The sequence below is a fragment of the Pristis pectinata genome, chromosome 16, assembly GCF_009764475.1.
Source record: "Pristis pectinata isolate sPriPec2 chromosome 16, sPriPec2.1.pri, whole genome shotgun sequence".
NCBI lineage: Eukaryota > Metazoa > Chordata > Chondrichthyes > Rhinopristiformes > Pristidae > Pristis > Pristis pectinata.
Window position 1 is genome coordinate 6,973,043 of NC_067420.1, and position 21,947 is coordinate 6,994,989.

Below are 21,947 nucleotides of genomic sequence, written 5' to 3' on the forward strand. Positions count from 1 at the left end.
TCTGTTCTCCCATTTCTGTACTTGTTAGCATGTGGCACTGGGAGATTACTACCCTTGACGTACTGCTTTTTAACCTCTTTTCTAGCTCCCTAAACTGCCTGCAGGACCTCATCCCTTTTACAACATGGAACAAGACCTCTGACAGTACACCCTCCCCTTTCTGGATGCTCTGCAGTTGTTCAGTGACATCTTTGACCCTGCCACCAGGAAGGCAACATATAAAAACATAGAACAGTACAGCACAATGCAGGCCCTTCGGCCCACAATGCTGCGCCGACCTTTAAACCTCACCTAAGACTATCTAACCCCTTCCTCCCACATATCCCTCTATTTTAAATTCCTCCATATGCCTATCCAGTAATCTCTTGAATTTGACTAACGTACCTGCCTCCACCACCGCCCCAGGCAGCGCATTCCATGCCCCAACCACTCTCTGGGTGAAAAACCTCCCTCTGATATCTCCCTTAATTTCCCCACCCATTACTTTAAAGCCATACCCTCTCGTATTGAGCATTGGTGCTCTGGGAAAGAGGTGCTGGCTGTCTACTATTCCTCTTAATATTTTGTATACCTCTGTCTGCCGAGCTTTTCCAGCTTTCTGTTTTTGTTTTTATTTCAGATCTCCAGCTTCTGCAATTTTGTTTTCAATCAATCAGTTTCCATCCCTTAACTTGCAGATGCAGGCAGATTTATAATGCCTGTAAATGTAAACTGATCTGAACTGTTACTCTGCTTCCACAGATTGTGTTCCAGCATGTCTTTAGATATATTCCCTCACCATTTCAAAGCCTCATTTCACTGAGATTTGTGCAACATTTAACCCATCTTGATCTGATTGTCTTTTCTCAAGCTATTCCTTCTTTCTCTTTCCCTTAATTAACCGAATCATCTTTAAACTATGCCAGAAATTAAATTACAATTAATGCCTTAAGAGTCCAGATCAGGCTTCTTTGTAACATGTGAAGTAGTCACCATGATGCAGAGTGAAAACAGGGCAGAGGGCAGGCGTCTTACATCCTATAAGATTCTCCTGGAGAAACATCCAGAGGTGCAGAAATACCAGCCTAACTTGGATCTCCAATCATTAATGCTCCTTCACACCTCTTCCTCCTCTCTGGTGCAGATGGCCCACTCATGGTGCTGTGTTCTTGGCTCTGGCTGCCATTCCCAGAGGAATCATCAGCTGCCCAACATCTAAAAAGAAAATTTTCTAGAGAATGATGTTGACTCAGAGGAGTCCTGCACAACCTGTCTGCTCACCCACAAGCTCCCTGCCTGCTCGTGTTTAAGCTGTGCCCTGATCACCTCTCTGAATGTGCGATCCACCCAGATTTCCATTTCGGGGCTGCACCTCAGCAACCCCACAGCTCCAGTCTAAAAACATAGAGCTCCAGCTGCAGCAGAACCTGCACATCTGAGGAAGGTTTGGCGGGAGAGGTGAGGAGACATAACAAGAACCTCTCTCTCCAGGGGTGCGTGTCTGAAGTGGAATGCAGGGTGTTGAGGAGAAATCAGGAATACTGGGTGATTATTTGGTGCACAGATAGAGAAAGAATGGGGAGGGGAGAGAGGGAGAGGGAGGGGGAGAGAGGGAGAGGGAGGGGGAGAGAGGGAGGGGGAGGGGGGAGAGGGAGGGGGAGAGAGAGAGAGGGGGGGAATGAATGAATCTGGGCTGTGCCCTCCCTGAGCTGTCTCCTCCTCCCTGGCCCTGCCCTGTGAGCTCTCTGGGTTGTCCTCCTTGGCCCCAGGCTCTGACCTCCCTGGCTTTGGGCTCTGCCTCACACCCCTCTTCCTGACCTTGGGCTGTGGTCCCCTCTCCCTGGGGCTGTGATCTCCCCTCCCCCAGCCCCAGGCTGTGATGCCCCCTCCCCGGGGCCATGCCCTCCCCATCCCCAGGGGCTATCTCCCCTCCCCCTCCCCGGGGCTGTGATCTCCCCTCCCCGGGGCTGTGATTCCCCCCTCCCCGGACTCTCCCCTCCCCTCCCCGGGCTCTCCCCTCCCCGGGGCTGTGATTTCCCCCCTCCCCGGATTCTCCCCTCCCCTCCCCGGGCTCTCCCCTCCCCGGGGCTGTGACTCCCACCCCCCCGGCTCTCCCCTCCCCTCCCCGGGGCTGAGATCCCCCCTCCCCTGGGGTTGTACCCTCCCCCCCTCCCCGGGGCTGTGATTCCCCCCTCCCCGGACTCTCCCCTCCCCTCCCCTCCCCTCCCCGGGGCTGAGATCCCCCCTCCCCGGGGCTGTGATCTCCACTCCCCAGGCTCTCCCCTCCCCTCCCCCGGGCTGCCGGCCCCTCCCCGGCCCTGGGCCGTGCCCTGCTGCCGGATCCCCTGCGGCGGGCGCTGCCCTGCCTGTGATTGGCACCGGCTGGGAGCGGGCGGGCGGCGGAGCCTCTCCCCGCCGCCACATTCTCGCACCATGGGGACCTGCTACAGCCTGCGCTCCCGGCTCCTGGCTCCCCACGCCGCCTCCACCGTCGGGTACCCGGGGGCCCGCACGGCCGCCGCCGGCGGAGGCGACGGCGAAGCCGGGCCACACGAGCAGGCTGACGGGCAGCTGAGGGAGCGGCTGCGGGCCGAGGAGAAAGCCCGGCTGAAAGCCGACAAGAAGCGGAGCCGGAGCATCGACAAGAGCCTGAAGGCGGAGAAACGGGAGTACAAGCAGACCCACCGGCTCCTCCTCCTCGGTGAGTCCCCCCCGCCCGCCACTCTGCCCTTCCCCTGGCAACTCGCCCTTCAGTCATCCCCCCCCAACACCAGCCCTCAGCCACATGCCCTCAGCCCCGTTGATGGGGGGCCCGGCGCGGAAAGTTGTGATGAAGTTGATAAACTGTCACTGTCACGACCCTGTCGGAGCCACTTCTGATCCGGCCAGCTCCCCTTCTCAGGCCTGCTGCACATCAAGCCCCAAAAACTCCTGCCAGCTCTCACCCAAAAATGGGGAGTGCTTTGGGCTTCGGGGTAAAGAAGTTCAGGGTTATGGTTACATTTTTGTTTTGTAACCCTCATAGGTTGAGTGAGCTGGGGCTTTTCTCTTTGGAGAGGAGGATGAGAGGCGACTTGATAAGAGGTGTACAAGAGGCATAGATCGAGCAGACAGTCAGAGACTTTTTCCCCAGGGCGAAAATGGCTTAATTTTAAGGGGATTGGAGGAAGGTATAAGGGGGATGTCAGGGGTAAGTTTTTTTTACACAGAAAGTGGTGGGTGTGTGGAACGCACTGCCGGCAGAGGTTGTGGGGGCAGATACATTAGGGACATTTAAGAGACTCTTAGATAGACACATGAATGATAGAGAAATGGAGGGCTATGTGGGAGGGAAGGGGTAGATAGATCTTAGAGCAGGATAAAATGTCAGCACAACATTGTGGGCCGAAGGGCCTGTACTGTGCTGTAGTGTTCTATGTCGTATTGAACATTCTCCTGTTCAAATGTAACCATAACCATGAACTTCTTTACAATCTCCCGCATCCTCTGTGGATGCTACCTTCCTTCATCTCTGCCCCCTTGGTGTCTGCATCATCAGCTGCCTAGGCCCTGATCCTTAAAAGCATCTTTTTAACCACGCATTCGCTCACCCCTTCTAATGTCATCTTGCTTGGTTTGATGTCAATTCTTGCCTGCTTGGAACATTACTGAGAGTGCTGTAAAAGCACAAGTTACTGGTGCGTTGTATCCTGTAGTGCAGTGTTCGATGACCTGGCTCCATCTCTCTTCACTCCCCCACAGATGGTCTGTGACGTCCAGTCCTGGGCGATCCAGGTTTTCTCCAGATAAGCATTGTGGGAAAAAAAACAAAATATTAGGATAATACTCACCTCTATCCTCCCTTGCACTGTTGCAGGCTGAACCAAAACAGTTCACAAGTTGATATTGTCTTTGTCCTGGAACTGAACTTTTGCCCTCTGCTGTCACCGCAATGACTGCCTGTTTGCGCAGTGATCTTCGCTGCTGCCTGACAGTTTCAAAGGTGCAAGTTTGATCCTGACCTTGGGTGTTGTCTGTGTGGAGTTTGCAAGTTCTACTAATGACCATGTGGAGGGTGCTCTGCTTTTGCCCTGCAGACCAAAGACATGCTGATTGGTGGATTAATTGGCCACTTTAAGTTACCCCAAGTGTAGGTAGGTGGCAGGGGGAGGGAGAGTTGATGGGAATGTGAGAAGAAAAGTGGGATGTGTGTAGGATTAGTATAGATGGTTATTTGATGGTCAGTGCAGATTCATTGGGCAAAGGGCCTATTTGCAAGCTGACTGGCTCCATGCTTGTGATATCCCATACCTTGGCCCCTACTTCAGCCCATCTGCAAAAAAGTCAAAGTCGAAGTTGAGTTTATTGTCATGTGCACAAGTACATGTGTGCAATGAAAAATTTACTTGCAGCAGAATCACAGGCACATAGCATCATATAAGCAATATTCACAAGGAAAACATAAATTATAAATTATACACAATTTTTACAAGAAAGAACACAATTAGAACAAAAAAAAAGACCATTTTATTGCAAAGTGATCAAAGTGGTCATAGTGTTGCTATAGTGCAGTGATTAGGGTTGTGCCGGTTGGTTCAAGCACCAAATGGTTGAAGGGACGTAGCTGTTCTTGAACCTGGTGGTGTGGGACATCAGGCTTCTGTACCTCCTGCCCGATGGTAGCTGCGAGAAGATGGCACGGCCCAGATGGTGGGGATCTTTGATGATGGATGTTGCCTTCTTGAGGCAATGCCTCATGTAGATTCTACAAAAAACACATGCGTGACCAAAGATCATTGAGCTTAAATGATAGCTCCGTTAACCTTCCACAGAAGCTACCTGATCTGATGAATATTTTCAGTGTTTTCTGTTTTTATGCCACAATATGGCTTTGTCATATCCAGTTTAACTATTTGTATAAGATCTTTATTAGTGACATGTACATCAAAACACACAGTGAAATGCATTTTTTGCGTAGAGTATTCTGGGGGCAGCCCGCAAGTGTCGCCACGCTTCCGGGGCCAACATAGCCTGCCCACAACTTCCTAACCCGTATGTCTTTGGAATGTGGGAGGAAACCGGAGCACCCAGAGGAAACCCACACAGACACGGGGAGAATGTACAAACACCTTACAGACAGCGGCCGGAATTGAACCCAGGTTGCTGGCGCTGTAAAAGCGTTACACTAACCGCTACACTACTGTGCCTGCCCTTTGTAATTTAATTGCTTTGCTTGGTCTCCCCTTATCCATTTTAAAGCCAACTTTTCTAAAATGATGCTGTCCGTGTTCTGTGTTGCACTGTTCGATTTTCCAACTGCCATGATCTCTGCTGGCCTAAATTGGCACCTGTACCTAGTTTAAGATTTTCCTTGTGCATAAATGCCTTCCCTCTTCAACCCATTCCCACTTTCCACTTCCCGTTGGGCTGTCCGTTGCAGCCTACCTCTTAGACCAAGCCACCACCCCGTCCCATTACCTCTTCAGGGTTACCTTGTATTTGATGACGCACTTGTGAAATGCCGTGGGATGTTTCGCTATCAAAATATTTTTGTGTCATGTTTTTAATATTAATTTGAGGACCATCTACTTAATACATCAAAATAACAAACACTATCGCTGTCCTACACTATGGGGTTGAGTGTCCAGAGGAATACAGGAGCCACTTTTCCCATTTTGCATGGCGTATTGATGCTTAGCTGATGTGGGTTCATTTTTGGTCTTTCTAATTGATACATTGCACTGGAGAAAGGTCTACAGGTTAATGTTCCAGCTGAGTGTCTGGTTACCATAGGATCATTAGCACGTGGCATTGGGATTTTTGTGGAAATGGTAAATTTTGTTCTTCTTCAACCTTAGAATTGGTTTTATATTCAGAGGTTTCCATCCATTAGATTTTGGGTGCTGAGTGTTTAATGAAACTGAGAAAAGAGGGCCAGTAACTGGGTTGATCTGCACCACCCCCTCTGCCATCCGATTTCTGAACGGTCCATGAACCCATGAACACTACCTTGTTATTCCTCTTTTGCACTATTTATTTATTTTTGTAAGTTATAGTAATTTTTATGTCTTTGCACTGTACTGCTGCCACAAAACAACACATTTCACGACATATGTCAGTGATCATAAACCTGATTCTGATTCTGAGGGGTTGTGTTTCAAAGTCAAAGTCGAGTTTATTGTCATCTGCACAATTACATGTATGCGCAGGTGCAATGAAAAACTTACTTGCAGCAGCATCACAGGCACAGAGCATCAGATACACAACATTCACAAGAAAAAACATAAATTAAGCATACATTATATACAATATTTACAAGAAAGAACACAATTAGAACAAAAAAAAACAAAGTCCATTTTAGTGCAATGTGGTCATAGTGTTGCTAAACTGTAGTGATTAGAGTTGTGCAGGTTGGTTCAAGAACTGAATGGTTGAAGGGAAGTAGCTGTTCCTGAACCTGGTGGTGTGAGACTTCAGGCTTCTGTACCTTCTGCCCGATGGTAGCTGTGAGAAGATGGCATGACCCAGATGATGTTGCCTTCTTGAGGCAGCGCCTCCTGTAGATACTACCGATGGTGGGGAGGGATGTGCCTGTGATGTATTGGGCAGAGTCCACTAATCTCTGCAGCTTCTTACATTCCTGTGCATTCAAATTTGAAGTACCGTACCAGACCATGATGCAACCAGTCAGGATACTTTCAATAGTACTTCTGTAGAAGTTTGTAAGAGTGTTTGGTGACAAACTGAACCTCCTTAACCTCCTAAGAAAGTAAGTTTGTGATTAATATAAGCAGAGGTTTGCAAAGACATGGGGTTAGTTTGTTGCCATGCAGCACTGAAGAGGGACAATCCTGAGGTTTAGGGAAGATGAACTGACTGCATTCTGGTATATGTCAGCGATGAGTATGGGGTGGTTCTGGCATTGTTTATGGGAAACTGAGACGTCTGTTCATGCACTGAATTCAACTTCTGTCTGTGTTTCTTGGAGACGTACTCTCTTCCTTGGACTGAGGGCTGGAGAAGGTTACAGGGAAGGGTAGGGAGGGATTTGAAAATGAGGCAGAGTAGTTTAAATTTGGGGCTTAGGACACCTCATCGGCTATCATCCTGGTTAAATCAGCAACATCCGTAGGGCTCACCTTATTGATGGATTAACTCATTGAATCTTCAATGAGTTTCATCTTGAGTATCTAGGCTCAAAACGTTGTTGAGATTTGCATGTGAGAACAGGATGGCAGGGGCCATATTGGGGTCCGTTTTACACCCCCCACCCCCACCCCCAACCCCCCGCATTGTAAATGCAGCCTCTTCATTGTGGCTTACTGTCTCGTACCCCAGGGGTAGCATTCGGAACTTTATCAGCCTTGTGAAAATATATAAGATTAAAGGCCATAAGATATAGGAGCAGGATTAGGCCATTCAGCCCATCGAGTCTGCTCCACCATTCAATCATGGCTGATTTTTTTTCTCAACCCCATTCTCTCACCTTCCCTGCTTAACCCCCTTACTGGTCAAGAACCTATCGATTTCTGCCTTAAATACACCCAATGACTTGGCCTCCACAGCCCTCTGTAGCAACAAAATCCACAGTTTTACCACCCTCTGGCTGTAGAAATTCCTCCTCATCTCAGTTCTGAAGGGACGTCCCTTTATTCTGAGGTTGTGCCCTTAGATCCTGGACTCTCCTACTAATGGAAACATCCTCCCCACATCCAGGCTTTCAGTATTTGGTAGGTTTCCATGAGATCCCCCCCTCATCCTCCTGAACTCCATTGAGTGCAGGCCCAGAGGCATCAATGCTTTTCATACTTTAAGCCTTTCATTCTTGTGAATCTTTCCTGGACCCTCTCCAGGGCCAGCACATCTTTCCTCAGATACGGGGCCCAAAATTGCTCACAATATTCCTGATGAAGGGTCTCAGTCCGAGATGTCAACTGTTCATCTCCCTCCATAGATGCTGCCTGACCTGCTGAGTTCCTCCAGCATTTTGTGTGTTGCTCCACGATATTCCAAATGCAGGCTGACCAACACCTTATAAAGCCTCAGCAGTACATCTTTGCTTTTATGTTCTAGTCCTCTTGAAATGAATGCTAACAGAGCATTTGCCTTCCTTGTATATTTGTCCATTCAGAAGTTCTTGCAGTGAAGATTAATTCCCTGAATTTTTGTTTGTGCATGTGCAGCACTGAGTTGAGCCCTTGACCACAGATACCAGGTTTGTGTTGACAAAGTGAGCAGGTCAGCAGTTGTGTGTGCATTCTGTTCTTAAGTTCTTTTGTTTTTAAGCATCCTGGTTTAGTGATGCAAGATCCAGAACAGAGGGCAGCAACAAAAAATGAAAAGAGTGAAGAGCACATGGCAAATCTGTAGCTGAAGAAAAAGAATGCGGTTTATCTGAACCTTTCATTATTGGATTGTGAGGGATATGTGCTGAATTGCTCAGGAAGCAATAGGACAGGTGATGACTATTATAGAATCACCAGTACTGCAAGTTCCCTCTCTCACCACTGCAACAGGAGAGTGGCAGATCATGGTGTCTGGGTCAGCTGCTCCCCATAGGTAGGGAAAGAGATGGCAGGAATAGTTACCCTGGTTTTTTGTGAGTACTACACAGTGGTTGCCTGGAGCCTGAGGTCTCTGTCCCATACCCTTGCCTGTAAGACACAAGCAGAATATGGGAGGTTGTTTGTGGCTGAGGGGAGAGAGGAACAAAAGGCATTGCCATCTGTCTCATACCCCCATGCTAAAATTGTTGTTGGGGCCCTTGGAGTTGCCCAATGTTGAGTAAATTGCCTGATTCACTCACCAATAGTGGACGCTTAAGATAAAACTCACGTCAGCCCCCAACTCTCCATGACTGATGTTGCCCAGTGGACAAGGTTGTGAAGAGAAGTATTGATGTATGGGTGAGTGGTGGATGGAAGCAGAGGTGCTGCAGATAGTTCTCTGCCGAGAATTATAATTTTACTACCAATGGATCTGAAAGGCCTGTGTAAATAAGCTGAGTCTTTCATAGTTTAAATAAACTTGCATTTTCTTCTTCAGTTAAAAAAAAATTCTGGAGAGGTGGGCAATGGTTGTCTTGAATGTTTTGAAAATAGAACTACATTCTTGTATACGGAGATGAACAGACTGAGTGGGCTGAGAACTGGAAGCCCTGTCAAGGGTTTTCTGTGTTCCAGATCTCTGTTTTTGTCCCTTTGATTCTGCATCTTTAGTTCTTGTTTTCTCTTTGAGCCAACCATGTGCTGGTGTCTCCACCCACTGCTTGGGACCACAAAAGTGATGTTGTGGGTGGGGAATTTTGCAAGGAATTTAGTTGCAACATGTGCCCATTCCATTGGCTGGCTTTCAGGAACACTGATGGATGTGAGGATAAGTTCTGATGATTCTTTTTAATTCACAGTTTGCACCCTACCCAATGCCGGTGGCAAAATTTAGAAGATTCTGTGAAACCAATTAAAGTGATTTTAATCTTGCTCTCAAATTTGCCTCTCTCTTGCCCCTGTGAATTTTCATTGTTATTACCCCTTGCTCCAAGGATTGACCCCACTAGTATCACAGCAACACATGCCCATACTGCAGAGATAAGGATTAACAGTAGGGTTTAGGAGATCTTTTAATTGGTCAGATGTTCCTAATATCAACTGCCATCAAAATTTTTAGGCCTCTTGGCTTTTATAGTACATCAGTTTCCTTTTTGGCTGGATGTTGTGAGAGAACAGGCCTTAGTGAACATGGAAATGACTGAGTATTTCCCCTGTCACTTGTGCCTGAAACTATCCTACTCTAAGTAGCTGGGATTGATTTTGTGCCCACAATTTGTATTATCTAAGTAATTTGTTCACTGCATTTTGCCAGAGATGCAATCTGATTTTATGAGGAGAATGCGGTAGTTGCCCTGTGTTGTTTGCCATCGTTCATAGATTTTTCCCTAAGTCCCAAACTGCTTGCAACTCATAAGCTAGTACAGTGGTGTCAATACTGACATTGCTCTCATCTATTCACTTCTCAGATGTTTAGGATGCACTCTGGAAATGTTATCTGTTTAAAAAAAAAGACATTTGATTGTTTGGGTAACAATACTTATGCTTCAGGTTATGTGCGTTAACAGATATAGCCACAAAGGGAAAACGTAGAGAAGGAATTTTTTGCAAGTGATTCTCATCATTATGAGTTTCTCTGCAATTTCAACATGCGCTGGAACTTACACAATCGCTAAATTGACGTAAGAAATCTCACTTTTATATCTGTTATATAAGATAACAAGGCTGTATAGGTTGTTTGGTAACCAAATTAATGATCAAACCCATTTTACTCATGGCTTAGGAGGTAAGGATAGGGAATGTTTCATTGAATGTAGGGTGTAGCTCCACAAATGGACTTTGCTTTATGACTTGGTTAGTTTTATCCCCTCTTGGATAAGATACTTTGCAAGGTTACAGAGATAGGGAAGAGAAATGGAAGGGGTTGAACAAAAGGATGAGGATTTTAAGTATAGCGTTACTGGGCTGGGAGTGGCTGGGAGCTCTGTAAGTGAATGACTATAACAGTCATGGGAGGAGAGAACAAATAAGTTGTGGAGGATGTTTAACAGCTAAAGATGTAGAACAGTAAACATTTCCTGAAAAAAATGTCGCGCTAAAGTCGTTTTCCGGGATGCTGCCAGAACTTGGAATGGGAGTCCAATGAATGTAACAACTCAAGAAGCAGGAGCAGGGGGAAGCCCTTTGGCTTTTTGTGCCTGCTTTGCCTTTCAATAAGATCATATCTGATCTCTTTCCTTCGTGCTGCTTTCCAGCACCAACCACATCCCCAATAACTAAAAAGTTATCTGTCTCTGTGCTAACTATACTCAGCGACTCCACAACCATTTGAAGTAAAGAATTTCAAAGATTCATCACACTCTGGGTGGAGGAATTTCTTTTTATCTCCATCCTTAATGGCTGACCTCTTATTTGAAGACTTGACCCCTGATAGCAGACATCCCAGCTCAGGGAAACATGCACCCGGCATCTGCCCTGTCAAGCTCGGGAAGAGCTATGTACGTTTCAGTGAGATCACTTCTCAACCTTATAAGTTGCCTCCTCATACAACAAACGCAGTTCCCTAGGAATCAGTCTGCACTGCAATTGGAAGAAAGGATTATTCCTATGTTAATTTGGTTCCTTGGATAGGTCCTTTACACAATATTCCAGATTCAGTCTCACGTTAGCCCCATATGATTGGAGCAAGACATCTTTACTCTCACTCTGAAATTCTCTTGCAGCGAAGGCCAATATGCCATTTGCTTTTGTTTTCCTAATTGCTCATCGAATCTGCATATTAACTTTCCCCGATCTGTGTACAAGGATCACCAAGTCCCTCTGAACCGCAATGCCTTTTAGTTGCTCCCCATTTGAAAAATGCTCTGTTTCAATTTATTTTTGAACAAGGTGGATGATGTTGTATTTATCAACATTATATTCCATCTGTCATATGCATACTTACTACTGTCACCTGTCTATAGCTCCCTGAAGCCTCCCTGCATCCTCCTTACAGCCCACAATAGACCCAGCCTTGAATTGTCAGCAAACATACAGATATTACACAATACCCCTCACCCAAATCAATTACACATTGTGAATATCACCAATCCGTGATGCACTCCACTTATCACAGCCTCCCAACCTGAAAATGACCCTTTTAATCCAATTTCCTGACTTCTGTCTTGTTATGGAACGAATACCACTTGCAGTCCAGAGATGTAGATGCAACAAGCCCTTATTTGATTGATCCAAGCATGCAGAGAAGACTTCTGGCAAGAGTCTCTCAGGGGGTTGGAGTACACCAAGTTTTATACAGTTGGAAACAAGGACAATAATTAACAATTGATCAACTACTAATATAGCCAATTATGGTTCTTACTAGTGAACAGATTCCCCATTCTCCAGCAGGTAGGTCTCAGAAAGAAGGCCTCTCTGTTGTCTTAATGCTACCAGGTTCTTTGTTTCCACATATATTGTGAAGAATCTTCACAGCCCATCCAGTAATTATTCACACTCCATCCTTGTCTTATCCATAGTCTTGGTCCTCAAAGCTCTGATACAATTATCACTCTTATGTTGACTGACACATTTAATCACTTCAGTACTCACCATTGAACCTACTGTCTCAGATTGAGCTGTTGAATGTATTCTATCGTGCTTCATGATTAGGTTACATTCACAGTTTATTATGTGAAGAATACTTAATAAAGTCTGAAGTTCTTGCATTTAGTATTTAAATACAAGCTACGGTAAACACAGAGAGGATAGAGGCTGGTGTTCATGTTTATATGTTTCAAAAATACTTCTACAAATTGCACCTAATACTAACCAATAACTAGTCCTCAGTGCACACCATTTATTGGCCAATGACGTGTGCTGTAATTTGTTCATAATTTTTTGTGTGGGACCTTATAGAAGATCTTCTGAATGTCTGAATAAACCACATCAACTGGTTCACACTGTTCTGTTCCAGACAACCTCTATACTCTACAACAGATTGGGCAAACATGATTTCCCCTTCATAAGTCGACGTAAACTCGATTATTATTCTCTAAGACCCCTGTTGCTACTTCTATAATTACAGATTGCAGCATTTTCCCTGCTACTGATGTCAGGGTAACTGGTCCATAGTTCTTCATTTTACAGACTGCTAGTGTTGATGAGTGGCTGGCTGGTTCAGGTGGGCCAACAAAGACATTGACATTATAAAGGAAAAAAACTTTTGCAGCAAACCTAGCTGGTAAAGAGGGACCTATTATCAATCTATCTGCCTATTTATTTATTTACTGTTTGCCTTTAATCTACATCCAGCCATGATCTTGGTAACCATGTGTACCGCAAAAACCTTGGTGAATGGCCACTGGTCCATAATATGTGCCATGGTTTACTCTGTTCCATAACAGTGGCCTGGGATATCTCAGAGAACCTGTTGATGCTCCTTGACTGAAAAGGGTCCTTTCCAGTACAAAAAAAACACTTGAAGATTCTCTGACGATGAGACAATGTGATTTCAGACAGATAGAGCAATAGAAAAGCAAGAAATGGCAAATACAGGATAAGAACAGAAAATGACTGAAACACTCAGCAGGTCAGGCAGCATCTACAGAGAGAGAAGAGACAATGCTTCAGGTCAATGACCTCTTCATCAGGACATTAGCTTTGATTTTCTTTCCACAGGTGCCACGTGGCCTGTTGATTTTATTTCAGGGTGAGTGCTGGCACTTCTGAGACAGAAGGTCGAGGGTTCACGTTCCGCCGTAGAGATATGAGCAGATAATGAAACACAGGTGCGGTACTGAAGGGGTGCTGCACTGTCAGCCTGCTAACTGACTCCCTATCTGGATGTGCAAAATGCCTTGAGATTATTCAATGAAGAGCAGAAGTGTTCTCTGTACTCTGGCCTTTGGCCAACACAGTTCATTTCTAACAAAACACATTGCCTAGTCATTATCTTATAGCTGCTACTGGAAGCTTCCACTAAGTCTGTACTTACTGCCCAGTGCATCTTCCATGTTACAGCAAAGACTAGACTTCAGAATTTGTTGTGAAGCATGTGAAACACGCAAAGTCACGATAGGTATGGTACTGGTTGGTATGGTATTGGTATATTGTCATGAGATACTGTGAAAAACTTTGTTGGTGTGCTATCCATACAGATCATCCCATAAATAAGTACATTGAGGTAGTAAAAAAGAAAATGGACTGCAGAATATAATGTTGCAGCTACAGAGAAAGTGCGGTGCAGGTAAACAAACAAAGTGCAAGGGCCACGATGAGGTAGATTGGGAGATCATTCAGCGTATGGGATGTCTGATCCCGGAGCTGAGTTGGGAAGTTGATGGCTCTTGGTGGTTGGAAGATTGCCAGACCTGTCAGTGGATTTAAGAGGTACTTCTCTAGCCTTTCTCCACTCCCTCTTCACCACCAACTCTCCCCATCATCCCAAGGATATGCTGAGAGATAGTATTATCTCTGTCCAACTCTCCCCATCATCCCAAGGATATGCTGAGAGATAGTATTATCTCTGTTACTGCACTCCTCATCTGCTAAAATATTTGGACCAACTTTATGAACTTTGCCTGGGTGATTAAGCAGCATACTTCCAGTGTATGGTAAAACAATTTACGAATTGGACCACAAACGATGGGAACAGCCTAGTTCTGCGAGGACTGTGTAAGAATTGGCCACTAGGAGGTGCACACGAGCAGTGACTGTTTGACACAGGCATGTTTTATTCGGCTGCAGCTGGATTAATACAAATGCCATTAACCTGAGGTAACGACACATTAAAAAACATACCTCGCTTCTTGAACATCTAATCACCATATAGCCTATGATGTCCTGATGTGCAGCCATGAGAATTAACCCTTCAATATACATCAAAGCAGAACAAACTTAAAAGAACAGGAAAAAATTGATTTGGGTACATTGAGGTTAATGGGTGATATAAATGAAGCAGTTTCTGAAAGAATTTTCTCTGTAGTAGGGACTATGAGGGGAAAAAAAGCAATTTCCGAATCCAATCAAGCTTGCTATCTTTCATGGAGTTAAACAGCTTTTGCCTTACCAAATCCATGCACTCACTAATCCAACATTAATCCCAGTTTATCCTTACCACACTCTCACCAACTCCCCTCTCGGATTCTACCACTCACCTGCGTTGGAACAGTGGTGCAGCTAGTGGGGCTGCTCCCCCCGCAACTCAAGTGACCTGGGTTCAACCTGATCCCTGGTGCTGTCTGTGTGGAGTTTGCATGTTCTGCCTGTGACTTGCAGGTTTCCTCCAGGTGCTCTGACTTCCCCCAACATGCCAGAGACATGCCTGTCGGCAGGTTAATTGGTGGTAGAATCTGGGAGGAGTAGGTGGCAGTGTAGGGAGAGTAGTTGTGGGAATGGGATTGCACTGTGAGCCAGCATAGACTCCATGGGCCAAATGGCCTCCTAATTTACAAGGAGATAAAGAAATTAAAAGAAACCTGATTTTCTCACTAACCAAACATTAGGGGTTACCTGTTGCAGTTGACCTGATATCGGGATGGGTCTCAGGATGCAAGAAGTTCAGTGGAACACTTCTCCTCCCATTTATTTCTGCTGTAGATCTATTGTTGTAACTTTTTTAAAATGCGAAACAGGCACAGTTACTTCACCCTTGCTGATTTTGTGCTCAGCAAAAGATGATACAACATGTTTGTGTTTATAGTTCAATATTTGGTGTGATCATTGCTTTTGAAGCCCAAAACCTTTTGGTATTTCAATGGCACGTTGTTAATAAGTGTGAAGGGAAGAACTGGTGATGCTAGAGGAACAGGCATTGTCTTTTCGCCTCTGCACCTGTTTTATTTTTGAATTCCATGCCTCCAGTCTCTCCCCATCCACATTCCCTCTTTCTTCCTGGAATACAAGTGATTTCATTACTTTCTGTCCCTGTGAACACCTTATATGGCTGCCTCTTGGTGACTGTCTGAGCCATTGTACGTTCTCACAATTTATCTTTGTGAAGATTTTTTGTCATCATTCTTTTCCAGCTTGGTTTGATTCTGAAATTGTCTTTTTCTCAGAAGGTGTGGGAAAGCTTGTGCCCTTTTTGCTTGCCTGTTCACCATTTTTCATAAAGTGCCTCATTTAGATTACCCATTCACGTCCATTTACCCAAAAGGATTTTTACCAATTTTTAAAGTTTGTTCTGCTGTGACATCCTATTGAAGGGTTAACTCTCAAGGTGTACATCAAGGTCATTTTATTAGGACACCATAGGCTATTCATCAATTAGATGTTCCAGATGAAAGTGTTTCTTAACACTTAAAATCGCCACTACAGGGTTGATAATCCTGAGAGCTTAGTTGCCAAAATCCCAACCACCTTGTGGTATTTCCAGAAATGGTTGTATTGTTCCATAGGTATATTATCATGATATCTGATTATGAAAGAGATTGATTGATTCATTCTACACATTGGGGGTTGGTATATAGCCAGATGGACTGCTTGCTATATACCAAGTCTTGTAGTTCCCAGTCAAGGTGCAGGCTTTAACCCAGGGTATGGCCTTGACACCTGCCCAGCCCTTCACAGGAAAAGCACAGGCCCTTGGTTGAAACCTTCTGTGACCTCACAAAATGGCAATGTCCACATGCGTATGAACTTCACATTCAGCTGTCTGTAAAATCCTGAAGTGGATCAGGCTCAATGTGTTAGCAGTGGGAACTATTTTAAGTTCCCATGTGTAACAGAGAAAGCAAGTCTCAATTTCTTGTTTGCACAGACTGAGAAATGTATATATTGTCAATGTAATCCTTTTTTAGGTAAACAGTGTTTTGAGGTGAGTGGCTCTTGGCTGCGAACTTTTTCCAGAGGTCTGTTATGACCTTTGGATCATTCTGTTGTTTATTGAGGCTTGTCAAATCCTGGGAGAAGCTTGAACCACTTATGGGAGTAACAACCAATGGCTCTGGTTTGATGAATTACATAGCGTAAATGTTCAGTGTTGAGGGATATAAACTATGTAAATCAGTGTCTCCTTATCATTAATTACTGTCGTTCCAAATGCTCTTAATTTTGTGTTATCTTTAGAATTGGTTATTTATGCAAATCAAACCAAAGCATTTCTAAGGTTGTTGTCTACATCATGTTCAGTCTACCAATGGATCAATGGAATGCCAAACCATGGGGTCATGACAACTGTTGCAGATTGAATCTGTTCATCTTGGCACGGACTTTGTCTCAGTGAGTAGTACCTTGGTGTGGGACCTGACTGACTGTTTGAAGATCTCACTCTCTTGGGACTATTGTGTGATACTGGATGTCACTTCACTGCTGTCCTCGCTTTGTACTTAACTAGGAATGAAAGACATCAGTGTTCAGCAGTAGATAAGAGTATCAGCTCCAGAGCAATCCATGAAGTTCTATCATGCATCTATTCACATTTAGAAAAGCATCCATGCTTTTCTTTTTAAATTTGAGATTTGCCATCCTTGAAAGCAGATAAGAATTTCAACGGACAAAAAAAACAAACTGCTGGAGGAAAAGGGATTGTTGAAGTTTTGGGTTGAGACCATGCATCAGGACTGAGAGTATGAAGAGGTGAGGGGGAGGGGTGAGGCATGAGCTGGCTGACATTGGTGAGACCAGGTGCAGACTGGGTGACTGTTATGCTGAGCACCTGCGGCTTGTCCATGATGGCTATCTTGAGCTCCCAGTTGGTTGCAACCCATTACAACTCCTCTTCTCATTTCCCACACCAACTTGTCCATCCTCAGCCTCCTCCACAGCCAGGGTGAGGCCAAATGCAAACTAGAAGAACAACACCTCATATCCGCCTGGATAGTCTACAACCTGACAGCATGAACATCAAATTCTCCAATTTCAGATAACTTGCACCCCACACACCCCCTCCCCCCCCCCCCCCCCCCCCCCCCCCCCCCCCCACCGTTCCTTTGGATGCTCCGGTTGATGGTTGACATGGACTCATAGAACAGTACAGTCCAGGAACAGGCCCTTTGGCCCATGATATCTGTGCAGACCATAATGCCAATTTAGACTAAACCCATTTGCCTGCAGATGGTCTATATCCTTCTCTTCCCTGCCTATTCACGTGCCTGTCTAAATTCCTCTGAAATGTTGCTATCATATCTGATTCCACCACATCCTCTGGCAGCACATTCCAGGCACCGACCACTTTCTGTGTAAAAATAAAATTACCTCACAAATTTCTTTTAAACTCTACCCCCCTCACCTTCAATATATGTTCTCTACTATTTGACATTTCCACCCAGGGAAAAACAATCTGACTACCTACACTATCTGTGGCTCTCATAATTCTATATACAAATATGCCGTACTCTGCCTTTACCTCCCTATACAATTTTGTTGCCACTTTCAGGGAGCTATGGACTTGCACCCCAAGATCCCTCTGTACATCAATGCTCCAAAGGGCCCTGCCATTTACTATATACTTTCCTCCTGCACTTGACTTCCCAAAGTGAAACACCTCACACACTTGTCTGGATTAACCTCCATCTGCCATTTTATTGCTCAACTGATCTATATTCTGCTGTATCCTTTGACACCCTTCCACACTATCCACAACTCTGCCAAATTTTATGTTATCTGCAAACTTACTAATCAGCCCATCTACATTTTCATATATATATATATATATATATATATATATATATATATATATATATATATATATATATATATATATATATGAGAGGTCCCAACACTGATCCTTGTGGAACACGACTGGTCACAGACCTCCAGCCCGAATAAGACCCCTTCACCACTACCCTCTGTCTTCTATGGCCAACCCAGTTTTGAATCCAATCTACCAAGACTTCTGGATCAGCCTACCATGAGGGACTTAAATCCCACTGCTCTACCCTCATAAGTCATCTTCATCACCTCCTCAAAAAACTCAAATCAAATTTGTAAGACATGACCCCCCCCCCCCCCCGCACAAAGCCATGCTGACTATCCCTAATGTCCATGCTTTTCCAGATGTAAGTAAATCCTATCTGTAAGAATCTTCTTCACTAATTTCCCTACCACTGATGTAAGACTCACTGGCCTATATTTTCCTGTTCTGTCCCTATTGCCCTTCTTAAACAAAGGAGCAATTTTGGCTACTCTCCAGTCCTCTGGGCCCTCGCCTGTGGCTAAAGAGGGTACAAAGATCTCTGTCAAGGCCCCAGCAATCTCCTCCCTTGCCTCTCTCAATAACTTGGGACATATCCCTTCAGGCGCTGGGGACTTACTCACCTTAATGTTCTTCAAAAGACCGAGCTCTACCACCTTCTTGATATCAATGTGCCTTAGAATATCAGCATACCCCTCCCTGATCTCAGTATCCTCCATGTCCTTCTTGGTGAATACAGATGACTTGGTGGGCCAAAGGGCCTATTTCCATGCTGTTCCTCTCTACTGTTTGTGGGATCTTGCTGTGTGTGAAATTGACTGCTGTGTGTTTCCCACATTACAACAGTGACAAGACATCAAAGGCTCTGAAGTGAAGTAAAATGTCCAAAAACCATGAACATTGCTATATAAATAAAGCCTCTATTCTAATTTTAATTTTCTTTTCAGGACTTCTGTGGTAGGAGGTGTGATTCTTAAATGGTGTATGGTTGACTTGGGAAGGGTGTTCTTGTTTATTATTTTAGAATTCTGCTGCAGGCCAGTCTGGCATCTTGTGTGATCAACACCCGGAGCACTCTTGTAGCATATTATTGCGGACAGCTTTTCAAGCTCTTTGGTGGCTGCTTCAAATAAATGCTGGGCCCCTTGCATTTGGAAAAGAACATGATGCCTGCAAGTGAAGTCTCAGGATTGTTCTGCTTTGACTCCTTCATCAGCCACCAGTGGGTTGCCAACAATCCCATTTTGGAAGGGACACCCTGTATTTAAATGGGAAATTGAAAGACTGTAATAGTATCAGCGCAGGACACTGTTTACGCCCCTATAAAATTTTCATAACCTGGGTACCCGGCCAAGAAAGATGGATTTTAGGGCCAGTCTCAAGCTGAAGGACTTGAGATGGTTTTTATTCTGGAGTCACCCGAAAATTGCAGTTGGCCAGGATTCTAGAATCAACGGCAAGCTCGGTTGATCTCCAGAGTAGACTGGAATTTACCTCGGAGCGATCTTCCTGCAACAGCTGGGTGGAGTCCGTTCCAGCAGGACAAAACCAGTTCCTTGATCTTGAAATACTGTTGACAACTGAAATACTGTTGACAACCTAAGACCACCAATGAAGCACCAGCAGCTCTTAACTTAAGTTCAGGGTGGTGTCTGTTGGTGCAGGATGGGAGTGCTCTCCTAACTCTGTACATACTTGGCTGTCACCACCACTCCTCCCCGGGACTGTGCTGCCCCGTGGAGATGTGACCAATGTGCAATTGGGCTAAAGATCCAAATTTTAATCAGGGGCGATTCTGGGCCAGGAGACCAGATGGCATTTGGAAAATAGTAAGGGCATTCTCCTAGCCTCTTGCCATGGAGAGTACTTATTCTCAACCAACATCACTATTCTTTGAAAAAAATCTTTAGCTTGTAGCCATTGCTGGACCTTACCATGTGAAACTTGGTTGTCTTATTTCCCTACAGGATAATACTCGGGGGTGTGGGATGGGTATGAAGCAGATTGGGATATTTTCAAGTTATGAAAGACACAAATCAATGTAAGTTTTTTTTTATTATGTTTGAGTCTTAGAGCTTTACATATTAAAAATATGTCTCTTTGTTCAACGCTTCTGGTACAGCAAAGCCACACAGAAGCAACACTATGTAACCCCTTTTTAATGTGAGAGTGTAGCAATGCAAGTCTTGATAAATTGTGGCTTTCAACCCGTCCTGGGGCATGCTGCTCAGGCCTGTTTGTTGGTACTGATGAAAGGGCTGTAATGTGTAAATAAGGGTGCAAAATGCACATGACCACGAGGATCCTTGCACAGCGTGTTCACGGTGCATTAGCATTGCTATTCCCAGCCTTTATGCAACTCCCATCATTACTATCTGTTTGACCACTTTGTCAACAAATAGAACAGCCTCTGTTTGCTTGAATTGTGCAACATAATGCTGAAACGTAGGGCCTGGCTGGCAGCCTCGTAGCGCTGCAGAAAATGGACTGTAGAAAATCTCTGCTCATTAGAAACCATCTTGTTACCCTTCAAGTAGATAGACTCGTGTTTATGTCTACCACAACCTCAGGATATTTTGAAGCCCTCAGCAGCGAATGAAGTAGTTTTCAAGTGAAGTCACTGTTGTAATGGATGAAAAGCAGAAACCAAGGTACAGGGAGCAATGTCTCAGAAGCAGGAGTGTGATAAAAGATTGGATGTTTTAAGTAATGTTGGTTGAGGCACAGAACACCCACAGTACTGCACCAGTATGCTCATGTGTTCCAAGTGGTTTGAACTCCCATTCTCTTAAATTGAAGGCAAATGCTACCAAATGAGCATAGGTGAAAGGACAGAGCTTGATAACCAAACTGTGCACATCTGTACCTGAGTCTTCTGCTTGTTATAATGAAGAGCCTGTTATTCACAATCCTGAATAATATACAAGAAATTTGGCATGCCCCCTTTGACACTCACCAACTTTTATCGATGTACCACAGAAAGCATCCTATCTGGATGCATCATGGCTTGGTATAGCAACTGCTCTGCCCGGGACTGCAAGAAACTGCAGAGAGTTGTGGACACAGCCCAGCGCATCATGGAAACCAGCCTCCCCACCATGAACTCTGTCTATACCTCTCGCTGTCTTGGTGAAGCAGCCAGCATAATCAAAGACCCCAACCACCCGGGTCATTCCCTCTTCTCTCCTCTCCCATCAGGCAGAAGATACAGGAGTCTGAGGGCACATACCACCAGGCTCAAGGACAGCTTCTATCCCACGGTGATAAGACAATTGAACTTATATGATGAGATGGACTCTTGACCTCACAATCTACCTTGTTTGACCTTGCACCTTATTGTCTACCTGCAATGCACTTCCCTGCAGCTGTGATAATTTACTGTGTATTGTGTTATTGTTTTTACCCTGTACTACCTCAATGCACTGTGATCTGTACGATCGGTATGCAAGACATGTTTTGCACTGTATCTCGGTACAAGTGACAATAATAAACCAATACCAATACCTTGCCATTCAATAAAAAAGATGTTGACTGAGGTTCAGTGGACATCATACATAGAACTGTAGAGAGGATGCAGAAAAGATTTACATCAGTGCTTCCTAGGATGAGGGACTACAGTTTCAATGATATTACAGAAGCTGGGACTGTTTTCTTTGGAGAAGGTTGAGGGCAGATTTGATAGAAGTATATAAAATGATGAAAGGTTCCGGACAGAGTGGATAGTGGAGGCTGTTTCCTCTGGTGGAGGTGTCAAGGTCAAAGGAATAAAATAAATAGAAAGAGAATCAAGAGTGACATGAAAAACTTTAACACGGCATGTGGTTGAA

The 21,947-nt window shown here is 44.8% G+C and overlaps 1 protein-coding gene across 2 annotated transcripts in view; it reads left to right on the forward strand.

Moving 5' to 3' along the window:
* The first annotated feature begins 2,310 nt into the window (after positions 1–2,310).
* gnas (GNAS complex locus) overlaps positions 2,311–21,947 on the forward strand; it is a 303,471-nt gene continuing 283,834 nt past the window's right edge. For both annotated transcript variants that reach the window (XM_052031132.1, XM_052031134.1), the window contains exon 1: positions 2,311–2,680. In XM_052031132.1, the coding sequence (XP_051887092.1) occupies positions 2,413–2,680 (268 nt within the window). In that variant the 5' untranslated portion in view covers positions 2,311–2,412. The remainder of the gene's footprint in view (positions 2,681–21,947) is intronic.